This window comes from Saccopteryx leptura, chromosome 11, assembly GCF_036850995.1.
Source record: "Saccopteryx leptura isolate mSacLep1 chromosome 11, mSacLep1_pri_phased_curated, whole genome shotgun sequence".
NCBI lineage: Eukaryota > Metazoa > Chordata > Mammalia > Chiroptera > Emballonuridae > Saccopteryx > Saccopteryx leptura.
The window spans coordinates 25,542,240-25,564,631 of NC_089513.1; the positions used below are offsets into that span (position 1 = coordinate 25,542,240).

Genomic DNA, 22,392 nt, shown 5'->3' on the forward strand with positions numbered 1-22,392 from the left:
ATAGTGTCTTTGAAGCTGTAGCTACAGAAATCATCAGCCTATGAGTCGTAGAATCTCCTACTTATGTCTCAGATTCACTTCATTCTAGCAGTCCAGCCTGGAAGGTGGCCAAGTGTGTGCGCCTCTGACAACTGGGACCGTGCAGGGGGCAGGAAGGAGAAAGGACAGAGACAAACAGTGAGGACGGGAAATGGAGAAACAGAAGAGGGAAGGGGAAAAAAGTGAAAGAAACAGAGCAAGGCAGAGACAGAGAGAGAGAGAGAGAGGAGAGAGAGAAAGAGGAGAGAGAGAGAGAACAGCAGCAATAGTGGGAGAGTGAAAGTGAAGGATCAGAAGGGGGGGGTAGGTAAAAGCCAGGTTTTTATTGGAAGCAATTGAAGTGGTTGCTATGAGAACCGCTCAGAGCACAGGACCCACAGCCAGCCCGCCGCTGATGGTTCTTACCTCGTACTAAACCTTTCTTTTGACACAGTTTTAGAGTTGCTTAATATCTGAGCAAGCACCTGACACGGGCGACTTTTTCCTTCTTTATTCTCCTCCGGTCCCTCCGGTAAGATGGAGGTAGAAAGCGAAGCCAGCTGCTCCCCCAGCAGCGCGTCAGCGTCAGGCGGGTCCAGAGAGTACAAGGTGGTAATGCTGGGAGCAGGGGGAGTTGGTAAAAGCGGTAAGTTTTAATACCAAATGCTGGGGAAGGAGGAACCTCTGTAGAGGCCACTGTACAGAGTTAAAAAAAAATAGTAACAATAATAATGCTGATGCTTCAGGGGCTAGCTAGCTGCAGCAGTTAAAACACCAAGTATCTGGCAGGATGTTTAGAAGTGTAAGCACTGTTAAGAGATGCTGATGAGTCAGGAAATTTGGGAGACAGCTAGTTATAATATATGAAACTTTAAGAGGATCTTTTCTTTTTCTTTTGATTTCCTGCTGGGTAATTAAAAAAAAAATCTTTATATGTCTTTTTTAAAAAAAATAATAACATTTATAAAATAGTCATGGTATAAGAAAATGTGCTCTTGTTCTCAAAACATTTATATGAAGTGCTGTGAATATTCAATGAAACACACATATGCAAGCACAGATACACATGCAGGATTCTCAATGCTGATTTTTGTGGTTGTTTCTTTGATTAGGGGCTGCCTGTCTCCCTTTCCTTGTCTGTGATCTGACCTAGCATGTATGAGCTTTTAAGGGCAAGAGGAAAGTTGGTTTTTGAAAGTGGAATGGTATGCACTGTGGCACCTGTGCAGGGTGATTAAGTGGAATGTTGTGATTAACTGAATTAAAAGAGAAAACTACAAGAATAAAGAATATGGGATGTTAATGAAAGTAAAGTGTAGTAAATTGGTTATGATACATAAAAGAACAGAAGTTGTCAGAGGATGGGTTTCTTGAGAAGCTTAAAAGGCCAAATATAACAAATGAAAGAAATAAATATGTAGTGGTGTTTTGAGGCTGATTATGTGTTGGAAATCTTGGAGCCATGGATATCATTAGAATATAAACAGATAAACATAGCTTTTTATATAAATATTAAATATACCACGGGGATACGTCTTTGGGGATGCCAAAAGGCAAAAGAAGTATTATAATTAATATAGACAAAAAGTTTTTTAAAAATTCAGTAGTTTAGGGCTTGGCAAAAAGATTCAAAGCTGAGTTCAACATTATTGGTTTAGAATCCCTCATCAAATTAAAGAAAAATGCTGATGAGTAGTGGGTCCATAGGGACAAGAAAGGTGACCAATAAAGGAAGGGAAAAGAGAGTGCGACTTCAGAGGACAGCAAAGTAAAGAGGTGAAAAAAATAGCAAGAGACATAAAGTTGGACATGCCCCCCAATAAAATAATTACTATAAGAAGAAATGTAAATCTGGATGTGGTCAATTGCATGTCAAAGTGAGAAAAGTTAGTCACCTACCCTAGGAAGGAAAGGTGAAGTGAAAAACTTCAAAACTATGTATGCATGAGGAATTAAGTTTCTTTTCTTTTGTGAAAATATACAGTGATTTGAAGGGGAAAGAGTCAAAAAGGTGAGGATTAGGGAAGAAGGGAAGGAGGAAGGATAAAGAGAAAATAATTCCTATAAAATAAAACTATGCTTTGAAGAAACCTAGTCAGACAAAATGAAGGTGAAAGAAACAACGTGAGAATAAAATACCAAAAAGAAAAAGGAAAAGATCTAAGGAAGAGGTTGGAGACTAATCAACAGGAATGTTACCAGCAACTTGAGGCCAGAGAGATGCTGTAAGGGTCCCATAATATGGCCATGCGTTCTTTGTCTGCTGGCTTGTTATTTTCTTGTTTCCTCAGGAGGTCAGGGGATGTGGGAAGAGAGAGACTAGGTTTTAGTCACTTATTCCATAGAAATAAAACTTGGAGAGAAGAGACGTTAGATAAGAGCATCCTTCAACAATGTACCTATCCTGGAGTTGGTATTATATCTTCTATTTTGACTTCTTTCATGTATTATTTGTACTGACTGGTCATTGGCATCTCTCCAATAACTAGAAATAATCGATGTATCAGAATGGTTAGCAGAGTGACCTGTTTTACCTTCACCTCCACTTTGTACAAAAAAAAAAAAAAAAGCCAGAGCAAAACTTTTCTACTGTGATAAACAGGAGTAGCCAGATCGCCTTGGAGATGGTTAAAAGTAGAAGAGAGTAAATAAGTTCAGTTGTACTGAGTTTAGAAATAGGATACTTAGCTGTTACTTTACAAGAGAATATAACTCATACTACAATTGCAGTCTTAAAAAATGCTGTCCTTAGGCCAAATGTTTGGAGTCAGAGTGACGGAATCACATCTCACTCTTGGGCTTTGTTCCTATGATTCAGCTGATGTTACCATATATCAATGTTCAAGCACTGATTCTCAGTATTAACCTTCTCTTGAAGGTTAAAATGTTTGCTTCCAAATGAACTAAAATATTTTTCTAAATTAAAAAGCCACTTTTTTGTGTTGCTGAGGATCCTGGATCAATAGAAGTATAATTTACTGTCCTCCCCACCACTTCAGTGGCTTATGTGAAAGGATCATGCAAGTCAATTACAGTGGATTGTATGAAGGGATTTCAAGGGGAAGTCTGCTGTTCTGTAGAAATTAGAGAAGATATATCAATCTATCAAGTGTTTCCAATTCTGAGACAATTCCGAGTCAACCTTGAATATAAATGAAAAACTCAATTTACTGGGACCTTAACTTTTAAATGAACACAATTTTGAAGATTTTCTATGCTTACTGCAAAATTAAGGTATTTTTTCCTATCCATATTTTACTAAGACATACTTTGATGAGTAGGAAATTTTGAAAAGATTTACAGCTTTACTGAGCAGAAATTCCACAAAATTTAAAATATATGTGCTGTATTTAAGACATTTCAAACCACAAGTAATTGATCAACAAGTTACTTATGTACTTACTATTTATGGGGCCTATACTAGTTACTCTAGAAAAGAAACAAGAATGATGTAAACATCTATAAAGCATCCACTATGGGCTACATGGTTTTCTTGTTTATATCCAGTAATCCCCTCAATCTGATTAGGTGTTGCCATTTTACAGATGGAAAAACCAAGGCTCAAGGAAACAACTTGTGCCTGGTCATGGAGGTAACACTTTATAGAGTTTGGTGATGTTTGATGTAACTGTATTACATTGTGTGTAACACACAATGGGCAGGAAGAGCAAAGAGTTCCACCACTCACTATTAAGAAGATAGGGCTGTTGGTATTGCATTCTTTACCTACTGAATGTTATATTGAGAAGAGAACTAAACCATCTAGACTAAAACTCTCATGTGTGTGTGTGTGTGTGTGTGTGTGTGTGTGTGTGTGTATATATATATATATCTTTTTAATCTTTAAATTAATATAATTAAACATTATACATAGTGCTTATATTCTATAGTGCTTATATTCTATGGTACTTATATAAAAAATTTATGCTGTATTTATGTCTGTATAATGGAACATTAGATCCAATATTGTCCAAGAATTCTGTAAGTGCTGAGAAAACAGGATAAACAAGAAGTAGTCCCCACCCTATTTGAGATATGGAGAAACTCAGGCCTTGAGACTTGAAGGACTAACCAAATTCTTACATTGGGTAGTGACAGAGTCACATCTAGAACATAACCCTCCTGACCCCCTGGAAGCTTTTCTTTCACCACACCCCAATTTTTATACAGGATAAACACTGATTATCCACTCAATGTTATGTAACTTGGACACCTTCTTAGCCTTCTATTTCTTTTTATTCTACTGCCTACCATCCCTTCCCCTCCTAAAAGAGAGAGAGAGAGAGAGAGAGAGAGAGAGAAAGAGAAAGAGAGGGAGAGAAACAGAGAGAAAATTAAAATCTCCCAGCTCTATTTTCACATCCGATTCCCTCAGTGCAGACACAAATTATTCAGGATATCTAATTCAATGCTGCTTAGGTTTTGTTTTCTAAAATACACTTTGCCTATTCTGTTTTATAATTATATTTGAGGATACAATAATTTAAGGAGGCAAGTAGGTTATCCTTTCCCTATGTTCAGATGAGGTACCTGAGGTACAGAAATGTTAAGAAATTTGTCCAAGGGGACACAGAAAAAAAGTAAGGAACAACTAGATAAAGAACTCAAGTTTTCTAATTCTAAATTTTTTTTCATCAAATTTCATGAGAAAAGTATACAAATATCAAGTGGAATCTACATGGTTTTTTTTCCAGTCCCTAGGGTACACCTTGGAATTATTAGCTTGGTGAAATGTTTTGCAATATTTTGTCAAGTGTGAAACTGGTATGAAATATGCAAGTCATTGGGAAGGAAGAGGGTGATATTCTTTATTTCTGACTGTGATTCCAGACATGGCCCCTGCCTTCCTGGAGTGCACCATCTCATGGTGGAAAATATAATGTATACTACAAAATGATGTTTATGTTAAGCCTCTGATATAGGAGATGTGGAAGCTCAGGGTATGGGGTGGATGAATATGCATGTAAAAGTTATGAAGGAATCCCAGCAGAGATGATATTTGAATTGTGTACTGAAAGATAATTAGGATTTCTTTTTTTTTTTAGTGCTATAGTTTTTTATTTATTCATTTTTTAGAGAGGAGAGAGAGGGGGAGAGAGAGAGAGAGGAGAGAGAGAGAGAGAGAGAGAGAGAGAGAAGGGGGGAGGAGCTGGAAGCATCAACTCCCATATGTGCCTTGACCAGGCAAGCCCAGGGTTTCGAACCGGTGACCTCAGCATTTCCAGGTCGATGCTTTATCCACTGCGCCACCACAGGTCAGGCCAATAATTAGGATTTCTTGAGATTGAGAAGGAAAGTATAGCGAGATCTGGGGTTGGAGAAGAAGAGGATTTACTGGGCACAGAGCATGCAAAAGCACAAATGAATATGGGGCTTATAACTTTTTATAACTTGACACTGGAGAACTTAGAATCTTTAGGGATATCTCTTCCAACTTAAAAATCTTAGAAATCTCTTTGATATTTGCTAAAACATATCTTAGGAAACTGTAAAAAGTAAAACAAAACAAATAAGCTTAAAAAAGTGTTAGGGAACTCAGAATTTATTAGAATGCATCTATTGTAAATTTTTTGATAAAGGGAATGGTCATTTGTAGAATAAGCAATCATACTTTGCCCCATACCCATCTGCAATTTGTCTCTTTTATACATTCAGAGTTTTATGTCTCAGGAATTTATAAAACAAAAGCAATAACTGTATTTTCTGAGGTAAAGAGAAGGCAACACACACCAATTTCTTCAACTGCCGTGAATTGATATAAAAAGATAGAAAATCAAGCCTTTATGTGATAAATTAAATCAAGGCAAACAACCAAGTGCATCATTCATGTCTTTGAGGCTCTGTGTTTATCTAATTAGCAGAACTCTGGATCTGACAATGCTGAACAATTTTCACATCATGACTCTGCGTTATCTGAACCCTCTGAATTGCAAAGGCAAAAGAAGAAAAACAAACAAGGGGAAAAAAATGATTTCAGGACTTGCGTGGTGGTGCGGCTCTGCCCTCATCCTTAATTGCCATCACCCTAATTACACTGCAGATCTTCACTCATCACAATGCTGTCAGGAAAAATTAGCCAAGAGGCTCAAATAAGGCTCAGTGGCAAAGTAAATTGATATCTACTCGCTCGAGTAATGATTGAAAGTGTTCTTCAGGTAAAAAGTGTTGATCGACAATATTTCCAAGATTATACACACTTTATATATTTTGCATTGATTAAAAAATGAGTTGGTACAGCTCTGTGTTTTCAGCAGAGAAAGAGATTAGAAATGAATAACATTGTCCTGGTCCCTGAACTACCCATATGCTGCTGGGCTGCTGACATTTACGCATGCACTCTGGTGTCCCGGTGACCAATGGTCTGTCACATTCATCTGGTCCCCTTTTATACCTCACCTTGATCTTGGGAGGTAGAATTAGTATCTCCAATTTACTGATAAGAAAACTGAGTCCCACGGGAAAAATTGACATAGATTTACTCAATGGTGAACCTGTGATATATATATATATGTGTGTGTTTAAGTTCAATGCTCATACTATTTTTATTTTCCCACACTGAGGGTTTTTGTGTCATTTCTTGAGACCAGGTACAATGAATCTGAATCTTCACAGATGTATTTTGGACATCAGACAAAAATCACTTATACCAAAATACTGGACAGATTTTTATGTTCTACACAAACAACCCTTATTAGATGGGACCCGGGGGGGGGGGGGGAATGGAAGTTCTGACCAGACATGTAGGCACCAAAGATATATTTCATTCTGGTCCATTCAGAAATAGGAAGCTCAATCCGTACAGACAAAATGAGAATCCTTTCAACCTAAGAGAGGGATCAGATAACTCACTAATGATAAGAAATTATTAAAACTGGGATCATGCTAATAAAGAATGTAAACAAGGTGCTGAATAAATCAGTTGAGTTGTTGAAATCTATCAGATGCTGATCTATTACAGGGAGAATATTTTCTATCTATTATTTTATGTACACATACCCAACCATGCACACACATTAAAGCTGACTCCTGAACAACACAGCTTTGAACTGCACAGATTCACTTATATGTAGATTTTTTTAAAAAAAAACAAATATCAACATATCTTCCTTACAATTTTCTTGATAACATTTTTTGAATTTTTTAGTTGTAGTTGGCGTTCAATATTATCGTCGTTTCAGAAGTATTGCATAGTGGTTAGATACTTATATAACTTACAGAGTGATCCTCCAAGAAGTCTAGTACCCCTTGATCTTAAAAATATTTCCCTTTTTCAAGCTTATTTTACTGTAAGAATGCAGTATATAATACATGTAACAAAAATGTGTTAATCAACTGTTTATGTTATCAGTAAGTTTTCTGGATAATAATAGGCTATTAGTGGTTAAATTTTTGAGGAATTAAAAGTTACATGTAGATTTTCAACTAAGGGGTTAGGGGGAACAGTACCTAAATCCTTGTCTTGTCCAAGAGTTGTGTGTGTGTGTGTGTGTGTGTGTGTGTGTGTGTGTGTGTGCGTGTGTGAGAGAGAGAGAGAGAGAGAGAGAGAGAGAGAGAGAGAGAGAAATACCTTTGCTATCCATTCATTAGTAAGAATAGAGGATGTGTGTGCATGTGTGCTTAGACCTGTGAAAGGACCTGAACTATTACCAAGAATTAGATACAACCCCACCCTGACCAGTGGGTTAAAAAGGATGCTAAACAGAGGATTTTAATTCAATGAGTTAGGTACAAAGACAAAGATGTACACGTGGTGTTTTGAAGGCAATGCAAACTGTTGTCAGGAAGTTTGAGTGACTTAACATAGGTTGCTTGGCTGCTCAGCTGTAGCATTGGAACCAGATGCCTCCTGGCTTATGTGTTCATGAATTGTTTTCCCCATTAGACCATGCTGCCTCCCATTAACCAGCATAAAATCTCCTTCTCCTAACTTGAGGTAGGTTGTTGATGATGACTGTTTTGAGTGTATGTGTCTTTGCTGTGTGGTGGAATTATGACTAAATACACTGCTGAATGGCATTCCTCTGCACTGCTTACAAGCATGCAGAAAAGTCTTTTATTGCTGAATTTGGCTTTTTTTTTTTTTTTGCAAAGCCCAACAATGATCTCAGCTGCGTCACTCTGGCTCTGCTCATAAATGTCAGCTCTCTGATGACCATCACCAAATAATGCCATCTGCTCTTCTGGTTCCCCAGCAGGCACTAGCTCAGTGTCATCACTGGCAACTGTGCCAGCTCATCCCTTCTGCCCTTTCTGCCTGCCATCACCCTGCTCCGGCTAACACCACAGCACCAGCATTGGAACCTGACCTGTTCTCATCTCCATACTCACAGGCACCTGCATTCTCCCACTGCCAAGTGCATGGGAGGCTTAGCAGTATGTAGCAGGCTCTCCCTGGAGTATGTGTGCAGGATGGGCAATGTTGAAGGATGCTGGAGTATACTGAGGAGGCTAGCCTCTGGGGATGTTGTTTTGAGAGGGGAGCCAGAGTCCACACAAGGTTTGGAATCCCAGGGGGAAAACCTTTCATTCAGCTGGAATGAGATTGTAGAGAACAGTTGTGGTCTCAAAATGGAACACCAGACACAGACTTTTAGATATGTTAGATATGTTGTGGTGAAATGGATGCTCTTGTGCAGTAGACTGCTTGTACCAGGCAGGCATTGTTTGTGGAGTTGCTTATTGAATGGATGAGAAAACCTTGGTTTCTCACTCCACAGTTTCTCTTAAACTTACCTTTAAATGAGAAGCAAGCATGTCAGTGTATGTTTTTGCTTAAATCTGTGAACACTCATGGGAGGAATGATTCTTATTTTGTCTAAACTCTATTTTTTCAATTCCTTTCCTCAATGAAGAACAAATAAGCGCCCACCTTTTGGAGTTTTACATATGCCAAACCTTGTTCTAAGTGCTTATGTGCATCATTTCATTGACTCCTCCCAGACACTGCAGTGTAGGCATGAGGATTATTGCAATTTCCAGGTGAGAAAAGTGAGGCTGAAAGAGGCTGAGTGATTTGTTCAGGAACCTGGAACCTGTTGTATCTGTGCAGGTCTTAGCCACCACCAGGTTTCAGGCTCTTGACCACTGTCCACTATGGAACCACCATCCCATGTTCTTGAGCTACCCATGATCTGCAGGGTGTGACCTCATCTTACGAAATGTGGCAGAACAATGTGAACTGGAGGTCTGAGCCTCCCAGGAAATCCAGATCTGTGTTTCTTCATCTGTAAAGTAGGGATAACAACAATAACTACTGCAATGGTGCACGCACGTAGATGTTTATACCAAAACCTAGCAAGTAGAAAATGTTGAATGATGCTTGTAACATGAATGGATAACATTTTTAATTGTCTTTAATAGCATTAGACTTTGAACAGGTCACTCAAACTCTTGGAGTTTCCATATTTCTTATCCTAAAAATGGCATTAATCAAAATTACCTGAAAATTTGCTGGATAGATAAAATTAGAAATACTATATAAAGATGTGCATTACAGTGCTCAAGATATTACATCCTCATTAAGTCTATTACTCTTTCCTCTCTCCCTCCCTCCCTCCATCCCTCCTGTTTTTTCCTCTCTTCTGTCCTTCCTCTCTTCTTTCTTTTTTTCCTTCCCTCCTTCCCCCCTCCTCTCTTCCACACCTCCACCTAAGGTAGTTTACCTCAGTAAGTTAGGGTGGTGGTGGTGACAGCAAATCTTTCAGATGAGTTCTAGGAAAATGTGGTTTGGATTAAATAATGTAAATGTGTCATTGTATACCCATCTGCTCTATGTCTATTCTTGCTTTGTATCTTTATATTGATTAGTTTCAGCTTTAGGCTCCTGAGTGGTAATTTTAATGACAACAATAATGGTGGCTTGCTCATTACTCTAATAAACAATTCTTTATTCTTTCTAATATCTCCATCTTACACACACACACACACACACACACACACACACACACACACCAGTGTCTGCTAGAGAAAGGATTAGGAACAACTGCCTGACCTTGCTACAGTAAATACAAAGGGTCTGTGTAGAGGAGTTACAGTTTATAACAGAGCATTCTTGTGCTTGAATCAGGACTAAAATGAGTTTCTCTAATACGTGTTATTGTAATAAATTTTGAATAATTAGATGTTTCCTTTGTTCTCCACTGTAGCAATGTTGCTACATTTAAATAGCAAGAGTCATATTTAATAGTTGCAAAAAAAGAATAATAAGCAACACTCAAAATTATAAGGGCATCTCTGTTATTTGAAATAGTAAAGACTAACTAATTGGTCCCCTCCTGTCATCTTTTAACTGCCTCATCCCATTACTTTCTGTGGTCTGCACCACCGTCAGGTCAGTTGTTCTGAGGTTCCATTTTGCTTCTTTCTTTTCCTGCTTGATGTCTTTAGTGATTTGCCCATTACCTTCAGGCTGACATCTAAAGCTCACAGGACTCCTGATGTTTGAGACATGTGGGTCTATCTGTCAACTGGTCATCAGGGAGGTAGGTACCCCACGTCTAGTCAAACAGGAAGACCTGTTGTGTTGGATGGGACAGAGGAGTCAAGCCAGAGAGGGAAGAAATTTCTGAGCCAAGGAGGGTCAGTAAGGAGTTGAAGTAGAAAGTCAAGAACACCTTGGCAATGGAGCCAGATGATGTATCAGTGGGAAGATTCAGAACTGAGGTGTCAAAGGCTGAGATGCTGCAGAAATGTTATTTAAATGGACCCTGGTATAATATGATTTGTTGGACTGTATCTGTCTCAGTCTTGCTGTGCCTCTGTATCTTCACCTCCCTAAGTGTGAGCTATGCTATGATCTTAGAAGACCCATTACTATCCTAACTCTCTGTCCTCTAGGCAAATTATTCTTCTTTTTGTCCCCTCAAATTCTTGAGACTTCTTCCCTATAATAGTCATATAATTATTCTAACATAAGCTCTCACCTCCTTTCTCTCAATTTATCTAGTTTTCTCTGTCTTCCCAGATTCTGCACAAGTATTTCCTGCTCTTTAATATCTTTCCAGTCTGCTTCAGCCTAACATTTCTCCCTACACTTAAAATTCTTTCTGGCTATTATCCATTTTGTAGCTACTCAGAGCTGTATGGTTTCTTCTAGCATCTGGTTTGTGGTCTGAAAACGTTATTTAAATCTTGTGTTTTTATGTAACTTGCTATCTTTTTATATTTTATCTCTCCATCCTGATTGCAAAGTTCTGTAAGGTAGGAAATAGATATTATATTGTCTTTTCTCTCCCCTGAAATTTATGGTAGTAAATTCTCAAAAAATATTTATAAATTTAATTATCCTCTTTCATTTTTTAGAAAATGCAGAGAGTAAGATATCCCACATAGGTAGTGAAATACAACTAAGCAATACTCTAAATTTTTATGATACAAAGAGCCATGAATCTAGAGAAAGGAATGGGCACAAATAGAAATGTAGTAGATATGTGAGTTTTGTAGGTTAGGTCATGGCTTGGGAGGAACCTAGACTCATGACAGCATAAATGGTCTTTGGTGACAATGAATATGAAGATGAGTAAACCCACTCAGTGTTTAAAATGCTCATTAACACAAAGAGGCTAAAGTAATATTGTGGATCAAAACTTGTTGGATAGACAAGAACAAGTAAGAGGTAAATGCCTTTTTAAAAGAAGTGATCAATGCTGGCAAATACTGTTGAATCAGAAATAAAGCAAATTTCTTGAAAGCCAAAGGACTGGGACAGCTGGCAGCCAAATACATATGAGACACTGGAAGTAACTCATGTTTTATTTTCCAAACCATTTTCCATTGAACCCTGGGGGTCAGGGGAAGAAACAGTTTCTGAAATGTTCTGAGAAAACCTTAGTAAATAAGCCCTTAAAACTTTGTTACCTTTTTTTTCCCCTTAGCTCAACATGATTATTAATACCTGAAAGAAAATTATTTCTTGGTTAACACAGAGAAAACCTGAGTTACTATGTGATTGTTACTCTGAATTTTGAAACATCTGTGGATTTCCATATATTTCTGCTGTGAGAGTGAAAATCAACCAGGGTCATGATTTCATTTTGACAACCTCTATTCTAAAACGAAGGGGTGGACATGGAGAATATCATGCTAAGTGAAATAAACCAGTCAGAGAAAAACAAGTATCATATGACCTCACTTATATGTGTACTCTGGAGCAAAAACTGACAAACGGCATAGAAACAGAGGGGCATGGACACATGGAACAGACTGACAGTTGTCAGAGAGGAGGGTTTGGGGAGATGGATGAAAGAAGGTGAAGGGATTATCCAAAAACATATACATAACACACAGACACAGATAACAGTGTGATGATAGCCAGAGAGAAAGAGGGGTGGGGGTTGGTGGAGGTGGGCAAAAGTGGGATAAATGGGGATGTAGAGAGACTTTGCTTTGAGAAATGGGTGTATGATGCAGTGTGCAGATGATGTTTTTTGTTGGATTGTACACTTGAAACCTGTATGGTTTTGTGATCCAATGTCACCCCAATAAATTCAACTAAAATTAAATTAAGTTAAATTCAATGAAGGAAAAGATGAAACCCAGAGAATAGCAGACAGGCACAGAACCAGTTGTAATCAGAGCATCGCACGTTCCTCCTGATTTCAGGAAGTTCTAAGATCAAGAAAACAATATCCATTCTATAGGTAAAATTATTGCTGCTATGAAAAAAAGCAAATGACTTTCTTTGTTAGTGTTAAGAGCTTTCTCTTTCTATTTTTTCTCCTTTTTTGCTTAACCATTCACTTATATCTACTTGCCTGGTTATAATGAAAGAATTTAAGCAATCTAATATCAGTCCGCACAATTTTTTAAGCTTGTTCCACAAAAGATTTTAATACTTCTCTTTCCTTAAAAAATGTTTCTCCCACCTCCTCCATCACAGAAAAATAAACAGAAAACATTTTTTACATAGACTCCTCTGTTGCAAGAAGCACACAAGTTATCTGCTTTTCTGAGCTTATTTGCCTCTCCCTTGAGTGTAATCCTGAGACAGCCAAGCATGTTTGAAGATGAATAGACATGCACTGAAATTCAGTTCCCCACTTGGTAGGCAAGTAAGTGACTTTGCTGTTTATTCCTCTTCTTTTGATCTCTTGATGTTGGAGGTTCCAGGGCTCATTCCTTGGACCACAGCTAATCTTTAATTTCCTAGGTTATTTCATCTAGCACCCTGGATAGATTTATGTGTCTTTATATTATTAGTTTAAATTAAATTGAATTAATATCCAGATAGAAACCTTAAGGAGACAGCAAGCACTAAAATGGCCAAAATTAAAGAGACTAATAATACCAGATCTGAATTGCAATCACCAGTTTATATGGAAAATAATTTAAGACTATATATTATGTTGAAGAATAGCATAAGTTGACCATATATTCTAACAATTCTACCACTAGCTACACATTCCCAACAAAATTCACATATGTGTGGGACAAGAGGCATGACCCGCATCTTCCAGGCAGCATTATTCCTAAAGGCCCCAGATTAAAACTGTAAATATTCATCAGTATAAGATTGAATGAATCAATTTTGTTAAAATCTTACATATACATTATATTATATATTTCTATGTTGTATATAAATGGTAGAAATAACCATAAAATATGGAATATTAGTCACCTGTTGAGGGAGGTGGGAGGAAGTGATTGGGCTGGCATGGGAGTCCCACAGTTCAGGTCTTCTCATTTTAGTACTGATGTTTGTAGCATGAGTGGTTACTTTTTGTGATAAACCATAGAATTGTTAAGTTTTCCATTGTGCATCTTCTTAAAGTTTGATACATTGCACAAAAGGAATGACTTACAAAATTTTAAAACATTTTATCTTCTGTCCAGACTTCCTGCCTGAACTCCCATCATTCAGTCAACTCTCTACTTGACATCTTCATGTAAATTGCTAATAACAGAAATGAAAAGTATACAAAACTAAACTACGGGTCTTCTTCCCAAACTTGTTTCTCCCACCGCCTCCCTCTTATCAGTGGATGGCAGCTCCATCCTTATAGTTGTTCAGTCCACAAACGTTGGCCTGATCATTTGCTCCTCTCCTTCTATTTCCATGTTCATTTCATAAGTAAATCTTTATGTTTGATATCCATCCAGAGTGGTCCTTTTTTCAAATTTTACCTGTTACTACCGTGGTTCCAGTTCCCATCCTCTTTTCCTTGTTTCAGCTGGATTGTCCTGCCTGTTCCCTATGCTTCTACCGTGGTCTCCTACAATTTACATTCAACACGTCAGCCAGTGTGGTCCGTTTAAACTAAAATTCGGATTTTGTCGTTCCTGTGCTTAAAGCCCTACCTCAGGCCCTGTTCCCCTCCCAGTGCTCTTGATGGCCGGCTGCTTCTCTCATCCTGCTCTCCTCCCACACGCTCTCTCTGCTACAGCAACACCAGCTTCCTTGTTATTCCTAAAATATGCCAGCCAGGCATGCTCTCCTCTTAGGGACTTTGTTCTAGTGCTTCCCTCTTCCTGGAACACTTTTCTCCAGATATGTGCAAGGCTGATTCTGTCTCTTTCAAGCATTGCTCTATTATTATATCAATGAGAATTTCCTAACCAGTCTATTTTATTGAAAACCCTCACTTTCTTACACACTTTTCTCTGTCCCACATTTCTTCTTCACATAGCACCCATTACCTTCTAATGTAATAACGTATTCTGTTACTGGTTATCATTGGTTTTCCAGATACAGAATGTCTGTTTTGTACTTCTGACTTTCCAGCACCTACATGAAATAGTTATCTGATCTGGTGAATCTCAGTGTCTTCATCTCTCAGGTATGGATAATGATGCCCCTTTTGCCAGAAGGTCTTACATTTCAGAGTAGTAGCAATGGAGATTAGACATAATTAGATTCTGAATACATTTTGAAAGAAATGTTGAAAGACATAATGATGGATAGGACAGCGTTGGCCCCACCAATTAGAAGGGTGATTTTTTTCCATCAATTGAAATGCGGTTGTTATAGGTAAAGTTCTTGGCGCTGAAAAACCCCACAAGTTTATCCTTTCAATTTTATGTAGCAAAAGAGATTGTACATAGCTCTTGCCATTGTGAAGAGATAAAACATAAACACATTTTATGATCACTGAATGTTTATACTTCAGTTGCATTCAAGGCCTTTCAAACAGAATTTTTCAAAATAGAACTGTAGGCCTGATAGAAAGATTAAATGTATTAATCCCAATAAATCAGTATCATACATATAGTAGGTGTTTGATGATTAAAATTATTCTCATGTCTATTAATAAAAAGGCTGACACTTGAGATGAGTAGGAAAGAGAAGCATTAATAGGTATATGATAAAAAAAATCAAACTTACATTTGCACATTCTAATGGAAAGAGAGGAAATGAATGCTTATTTATAGATCATAGTAATCTTAGAAATGTCTGTTTAGAATGTTTTAAATCAAGCCATTCACTTACTTAGTATGCAGCGTAAATGTATTGAGTGCTTGCCTCCCAGCCACTGTTCTGGTACTGGACATATAGCATTGAATTAGCTCCTGCACCCACCTTTACAAAACTCTGGCATAATGGTAAAGAGAGACACCCAGGTGGGAAACTACAAGTACTAAAGCTTTAAAGCTAGTCTTGTTAGTGTGCACATCCCTGCTTGTCTTTCCCTTGCCTTATGTGATGGACCTAGAACCAAGATTGAAACCATAGAACTTCATCCCCTCCTTTTCAAATTTGATCCTCTCCTGTCCCAGTCATGTATGTGCCAAGAGCATGAAGGTATTCCTCATGGGCACAGCCCAGAAGTCACCTTCCTGTTTCTCTATTTCATCCAAAATACCCACAGGACTCTTCACTCAGCCGAAGCTGGATTTGTTTCCTATAGAGAGTGTTAAAGAGAGTGATTTTAAGAGCCTACTACCTGCATTCAAATCCTGATTTATTTGCTTAGTAATGGTGTGATCTTGAGCACATGACTCAGCATCTCTGAATCTCAGTTTTTTCTCTGGTAATGGGATGGACTAGCAATGAAGTAGTGAACGAACAGCTTTCCGATAAAGTAAGGAGAACAAAGTGTTTAGAACAGTACCTGGCATTTTGATGTAAGTGGTAGCCACTATTGTTAATGTTGCCACTATTATTTTTATTACTATGTTTTTCCAAGAACACAATTCAGTCTTATTCAGGCTGAAGACTATTCTTTCTACATTTTGTCCAATGCTGAGATAACTTTCCTTTTTCTTTACTCCCAGGAAAGTATTTCTCATATACTTTCCTGTAAAAACTGTTACTTGGAGTTTAGGGTTAAAAAAAAATGTTCATACAATCTCTAGCAAATGCACTACAGTGTGGGGGATGCTCTTGTTAACTGCTTTCTAGGGAAGAGGTGGTTTCTAATTTCCAAGCCTCCAATCCTTCCCAGAAAGGAAAAGATATGTTTGTGCACTTCTTGAAAACTCTGTTTGGCAGTAAAGTGTCACTACCTGGAATCATTCTAGAGATTTAAAGAAGACCTTCTAATACCTTTTCCAACATTGCAGACTTCTATATTTTTGTTGTTTTTGTTATGTGAAAAATGTCATGCACAATTAGGTTTTGAATCAAGCAAACTCAAAGGAGAATTAGTGAAGCCAGGATAGCTTCCATAGTTGGTTCGATTTGAGCTGATCACGGAAGGTCACACCTTCTACGTCACTTTGGGTAGCGCTCCATCACTCCTGGCGTGGGCAATTATTTTTAACTTTCAAATTTTATAACTAGCACTTGAGCTAAATCAGCTAATCCTGATCTAACTAGTAAGGTCCTCTATTTCCACCTTATTGATTAATCATCAGTTGGAGTTTTTAATATCAATTTGTTTAATTTGCTGATATTAAAAATACTTCACTCCTGAAAGTGATAAATGGTCTTCCAAAAGACAAGACTTTGGTTTTGATTTATGTAATATTGAGTTCACTGCAGTCTGGCTCAGAGCCTGCCATTGGAGATCTTTGTAATAAAGAGCCCTGTAAGGGACACTTTGTAGGTCTTTATGAACTTCCCTACTGCCTAGTGGATACACTGTTTTTGTTTTGTTTTGCTGTGTGTGTGTGTGTGTGTGTGTGTGTGTGTGTGTGTGTGTTTTAATTTGGATTTCTCTATAGATTCTTCAGCACCAGCTTCCAAAATGACTCCTCTAATTAGAACTACTGTCTCTTTGTACAATGCTTTCCTTTGGCTGATGGTATCTATTGTCTCCCAAACAAACCTTATGCATCCCTAACTTTTGCATAAGTAGTCTTATTCAATGACCTATCAGTTCCATTGACCTCCTAAAATTTTCTCTGCATATTTAAATTACATTTATTCTTTAAGAACCACAAGGTAAACATAGATACCCAAAGTAATTTATTCTTCCTCTCAAGCTTTCTAGCTTCTATCGTACTATTTGTTTTTATTTATATATTGAAATTTCTTTGTATATGTCCTACCTCTTTACTCTAATATAAACTCTGTTAAGTTAAAGTCTAGTTTTATATACTCTATGCCAGTGGTAGTCAACCTTGTCCCTATCGCCCACTAGTGGGCGTTTCAGCTTTCATGGTGGGCGGTAGCGGAGCAAGCAAACTATAAATAAAAAGATAGATTTAACTATAGTAAGTTGTTTTATAAAAAGTTATTCTGCCAAACTTAGTGAAAATCTGACATAAAGTACCTGGCAAGTAATTATTATATGCTTTAACTTGCTGTAACTCTGCTTTATAAATTTTATAAAGTAAAGTTACTTTCCTACTTTATAAATCACCATTACTGTGGAACCAGTGGGCAGTTAGAAAATTTTACTACTAACAGAGATACAAAAGTGGGTGGTAGGTATAAAAAGGTTGACTACGCCTGCTCTATGCCAATAGTTCTCAAAGTATGATCCTGGATCCTAGCTGCTGCAGCATCTAGGTACTTGTTAGAAATGAAAATTCTCAGGCCCCACCATGGATGTATGTAATCAAATGCTCTGAATTTGGGGCCAGCAGTTTGTATTTTAAAAGCTGTTTCAGTATTATTGGTATAAGTGCAGGTATGAGAACCAAACTAGTCCTCAAATTTAAATAGATATTAAATCACCTGAGAGAGTTTTTTAAATTCTGAAACCTGGGTATCATCCCCAGAGATTTGGATTGTACTGGGGGGGGGGGGGGGCTGAGCACTGAGATGTTTTCAAAGTTCTCCTATGATTATATCGTGCAGCAATATTTGAAAGTTGCTACTCTGTACCACACTGCTTTCTTTCTCTCCCAGTGTAGTCAGGGCTAAGCATATATTAGATACTCACATATTTGTTAGTTAAAATGAGTTTCTTCTGATTCTGACAAGAACTAAAACCCTTTGGATAGGAACAAAGACACATCTCTTCCTGAGCATGACACTGATTTGGGAACTGTTTCTCCATTTCTTTTCATTCCTCTATTACCTTCCTTTCTCAGGCCATTAGATTTCATTTTTAGCATCACGCTTTCCAAAGAACTCCAAACTTAACATGAAATATACTTATTTAAGCAATTGTGACAAAATATTTTGTGAATTATGTTAAGTAATTTCCCTGGGATATTTTTTAAAACTAGTTTTTAGGCCCTGGCTGGGTTGCTCAGTGGATAGAGCGTCATCCCAGTGTATTGAGGTTGTGGGTTTGATCCCCTGTTAGGGCACGCAGGAGAAGTGATCAATGAGTGTACAACTAAATGGAACAACTAAGTGGAACAATGAGTTGATGCTTCTCTTTTCTCTCCCTTCCTCTCTCTCTCTCAAATCAATGGAAAAATTAAAATAAAAAATTTAGTATGGGCCATGGCCAGTTGTTTCAGTAGTAGAGTATTGGCCAGCGTGTGGATGTCTGGGGTTTGATTTCTGGCCAGGGCACACAGGAGAAGCGCCAAACTGTGTCTCCATATCTCTCTCTTCCCCTTCTACAGCCAAGGCTCCATTGGAGCAAAAAGTTGGCCCATGTGCTGAGGATGGCTCCATGGCCTCTACCTCAGGCGCTAGAATGGCTCTGGTTGCAATGGAGCAGTGCCCCAGATGGGCAGAGCATCGCCCCCTGGTGGGCTTGCCAGCTGGATCCCAGTCAGGCACATACAGAAGTCTGTCTCTCTGCTTCCCCGCTTCTCACTCCAGAAAAAAAAAAATTAGTATGAAATACTTGATATATATAAAAGAATATATATAATGTGGGAGTCAAGAATATTAATAAAACAAATAACTTTGCACTCCACCACTCAACTGAATGGGAATTTTAGTGGTTTATCACCACTAAATATCTTTAATCACCAGAAAAACTAACATGATTTTCAAACCACTTTAAATTTTATTATAGGCTAGGAAAAGAAAGATATAAAGGCAAGACTCTCTTTCAGTCATCAAAACATAAGATGTTCAAAACCTGTTTCCATGCTAGCATGTATTTGAGGCATGGAAATATAAATATATATTGTCACTTGAACAGGACTTTGATATGTTATGAAATAACCCACACAATCCTTCTCTGATATTGTGAACATGCTTTGCTCTTTTTGAAAATGGGGACTCCTTTTGGATTTCGGGAGCCTGTCGCCTTTCTGAATCTCTAGGTACGATGGTAATAGCCTGACATGGGAGAACGTGGTACCTGGCTCAGTTCTACGAATTACTAACAAATAGACCGTGGAAATTCAAATAAACCAAATTGTACAGTTCCACTCAATTTATGTATTTGTTTTGCTGATGTTGATACGTACTATCTTCATTAGGAGATGTTCTTTCCTAAACCTTCTAACAGAGCCTAAGCAAACAAATGTTGACAAGTTAGTGTTTATATTCACTCCTATATCCCTCTCCTTACATCTTTTACTCCAATGTGCAATATTTTTCTTGCTCTGGCTGTTTCATTTTTTGAACATACATTGTATAATAGACTTTTTCTGATTAACAGTAACTCTGCAATGTTTTAATTTGTGTGAATGTCAGTGTTGTTGTTTATGATTCTTCACAGTGCCCTAATAAGCCAGAATCGTTCAAGAAAGAATTGAGGCACTAAACATCTCCTAATTTTAAATTCCTTGCCTTGAATTTTAGAGTAAGGAAAAGTAGGATTAGATAATATCCAAATTTCATATATATTTTTTTTCAGAAATAATAAGATTAAATATCTTGTTCAATCAAATAATCATGGCAATTGAGTTAAATACTTAAAATCTGCATTTCTGAAGTAATACTTAATTTACCAAATCAGCCAGTGCATGAAGTTATACTGCAGATAAATTTGTGGATTGGTATTAGAGATATAATCTCCCTTGTTCCATTTTGACTTAAAGTGATTACATTAAATTTAAAATAAGGTTTACTTTTTTTACATATGAGAAGTTGATTTAAATAAATTTGCTCATAAATGGTAACTTTTAAATTTATTTGTGTATTTGGCTATTTTCAAACTGGATTTAATGCCTCAGTTTTTCTAATTGATGTGAAAAAAACATCTTGTTAATTTATGTCTGATATTTTGACATTTTTATGCCTCATTTCCTGCAGTTATCTTTCCATATGTCATTCCATAATCTCTACATCAATTTATCAATTAATTGTAAAATTTTTATACAAACAAGGAACAAGGCAGACATGTTTAACAGTTTCTCCAATTATATTTTTAATGCAAAAGTTGACATCATTTTGCATATCACCAAACCCCTGTAGTCCTGAATGTCCTCTTTAGTCCTTTTAATGGCATTCGACTCAATTCAAAATAATTAAAAATTCATTGTGCTATCAAGAACCAGGAGAAGAGAAAATATATTGCACAATATATGAGCACCAATACACAGTAAGAAATGACTGAGAGTGAGAGAGAGGTAAATTTGAAGCTGATCTATATGCAGGCATTTCACATCCAACTCCAGCCCAAATCCAATAAATTCTCATCCTCTATAATTACACTCCTTTGATATTCAATGTTGTGAAAATATATAATCACTCAACTTTCCTCTGGTTTTCTTGACCTTCCATATCTTTCATAAGAGCCATGGAGGAGTCTGAGGCAAAATGAAAAACCACTAATAAAGATTTTGACAGATTTTTTGATGACTGAATGTTGGCCCCCTCTTCTGAATTTTGTGCTTGCCTATTCTACTCCCATCCTGGCTTCCATGCTCATTTTACTCTCCCACAGACATTATTTCCTATATAATCCAAAACTTGATAGCTCAGTTTGCATTTATTCTCAAGTATACTGTGATGAGAGTAAAATTTAGTTTTCCAAGAGGTGGTGTCGGTACTGATGTAACAACTAGATCCCATAGTAAATTGGGTGATCTTTACCGGTTTCCACAGATGTCTCTGTCTTCCCTTTCGCCCCTTAAACAAAGTGCTGGAGGTAACTTGTACACAAACAAGACTTTTTTTTCATTTCTTTTTTTTTTACTGACTTAAAACAGAATTGATTTCTTTGGAAAATTCACCTCTCCATGTTGATGGGTTCCATCACTTGCAGGATATTCAGGGTACTCATTCCCTGTTCCCTTGTCATATCTTTAAATGTGTCTGCTTCTGAGAAACATATTACCCACTATTCCTCAGTTACTAGATGGGGGAGGGGGGGAGAAGCAGAAAAGAAGGGTCTGTACAATAAATTGTTGATGGTAATAAATGTTTTCAAAACCATGTTTCTTTGAGATATAGCCAAGGGAAGGGTGATTGATTGCCGCACAAAATCAGGGAAGCACATTTCCATCTTCTCAAGGAAAACCCATTGTTAGTTTTACCATTATCAGTGGAGAGTGAGCTACAGCTGTCTCTGATGGTCTCTGGGAGATGAGGGGTTTTCCTTGATTGACAGTGATATAATTTAATGAGGAATAGCACAGTAACCTTCACTCCTCTGGGGCTCAGTTCTCTCATTTAAAAAATGAAAGCACTGAATTAGTTTAACTCGAGATGTTTTCCAGCTCTTAAAAGAATTCATCCACCTACTCTCCTGATTCTTCAAAAACTTTTTCTGCTTTTGGCTCAAGGTAATAAAATAAGTGTAAGTGGGATTTGCACTGTAATGTCATTTGTTTTAAAGTTGTGGCCATTGTGTAGCAATATTTGGTTACGAAAAATTGCATCATTTAAATTCCCTGTTAGTAACATCAAGACTGAAACTTCTTCTATTTCAGACTGGTCCAAAACAGAGGCAAAATAAGAGATCTATCATAGGATCTAAGTTCCAGCCATGATTCCTTGCTTTAATAATACTGAACTGCTCACAAAAATTAGGGGATATTTCAAAATGAATATGAAGCAATAAAATATTCTCTAATTTTTGTGAGTAGTGTATATTGCTTGTAATTTTATAATACTACCTTGCTTCACTGTTATTTCTCTGTCATTTACTTGATAGTAAGAAACTCTTTGGAGACAAAAGTGTTGCCTAC

The 22,392-nt window shown here is 37.3% G+C and overlaps 1 protein-coding gene across 1 annotated transcript in view; it reads left to right on the forward strand.

Annotated features, from left to right (window-relative positions):
• Window positions 1-432: 432 nt before the first annotated feature.
• Window positions 433-22,392, forward strand: part of RIT2 (Ras like without CAAX 2) — a 356,472-nt gene continuing 334,512 nt past the window's right edge. Inside the window, exon 1 of the mRNA XM_066352836.1 lies at window positions 433-664. Coding sequence (XP_066208933.1) covers window positions 556-664 — 109 coding nt within the window. The 5' untranslated portion in view covers window positions 433-555. The remainder of the gene's footprint in view (window positions 665-22,392) is intronic.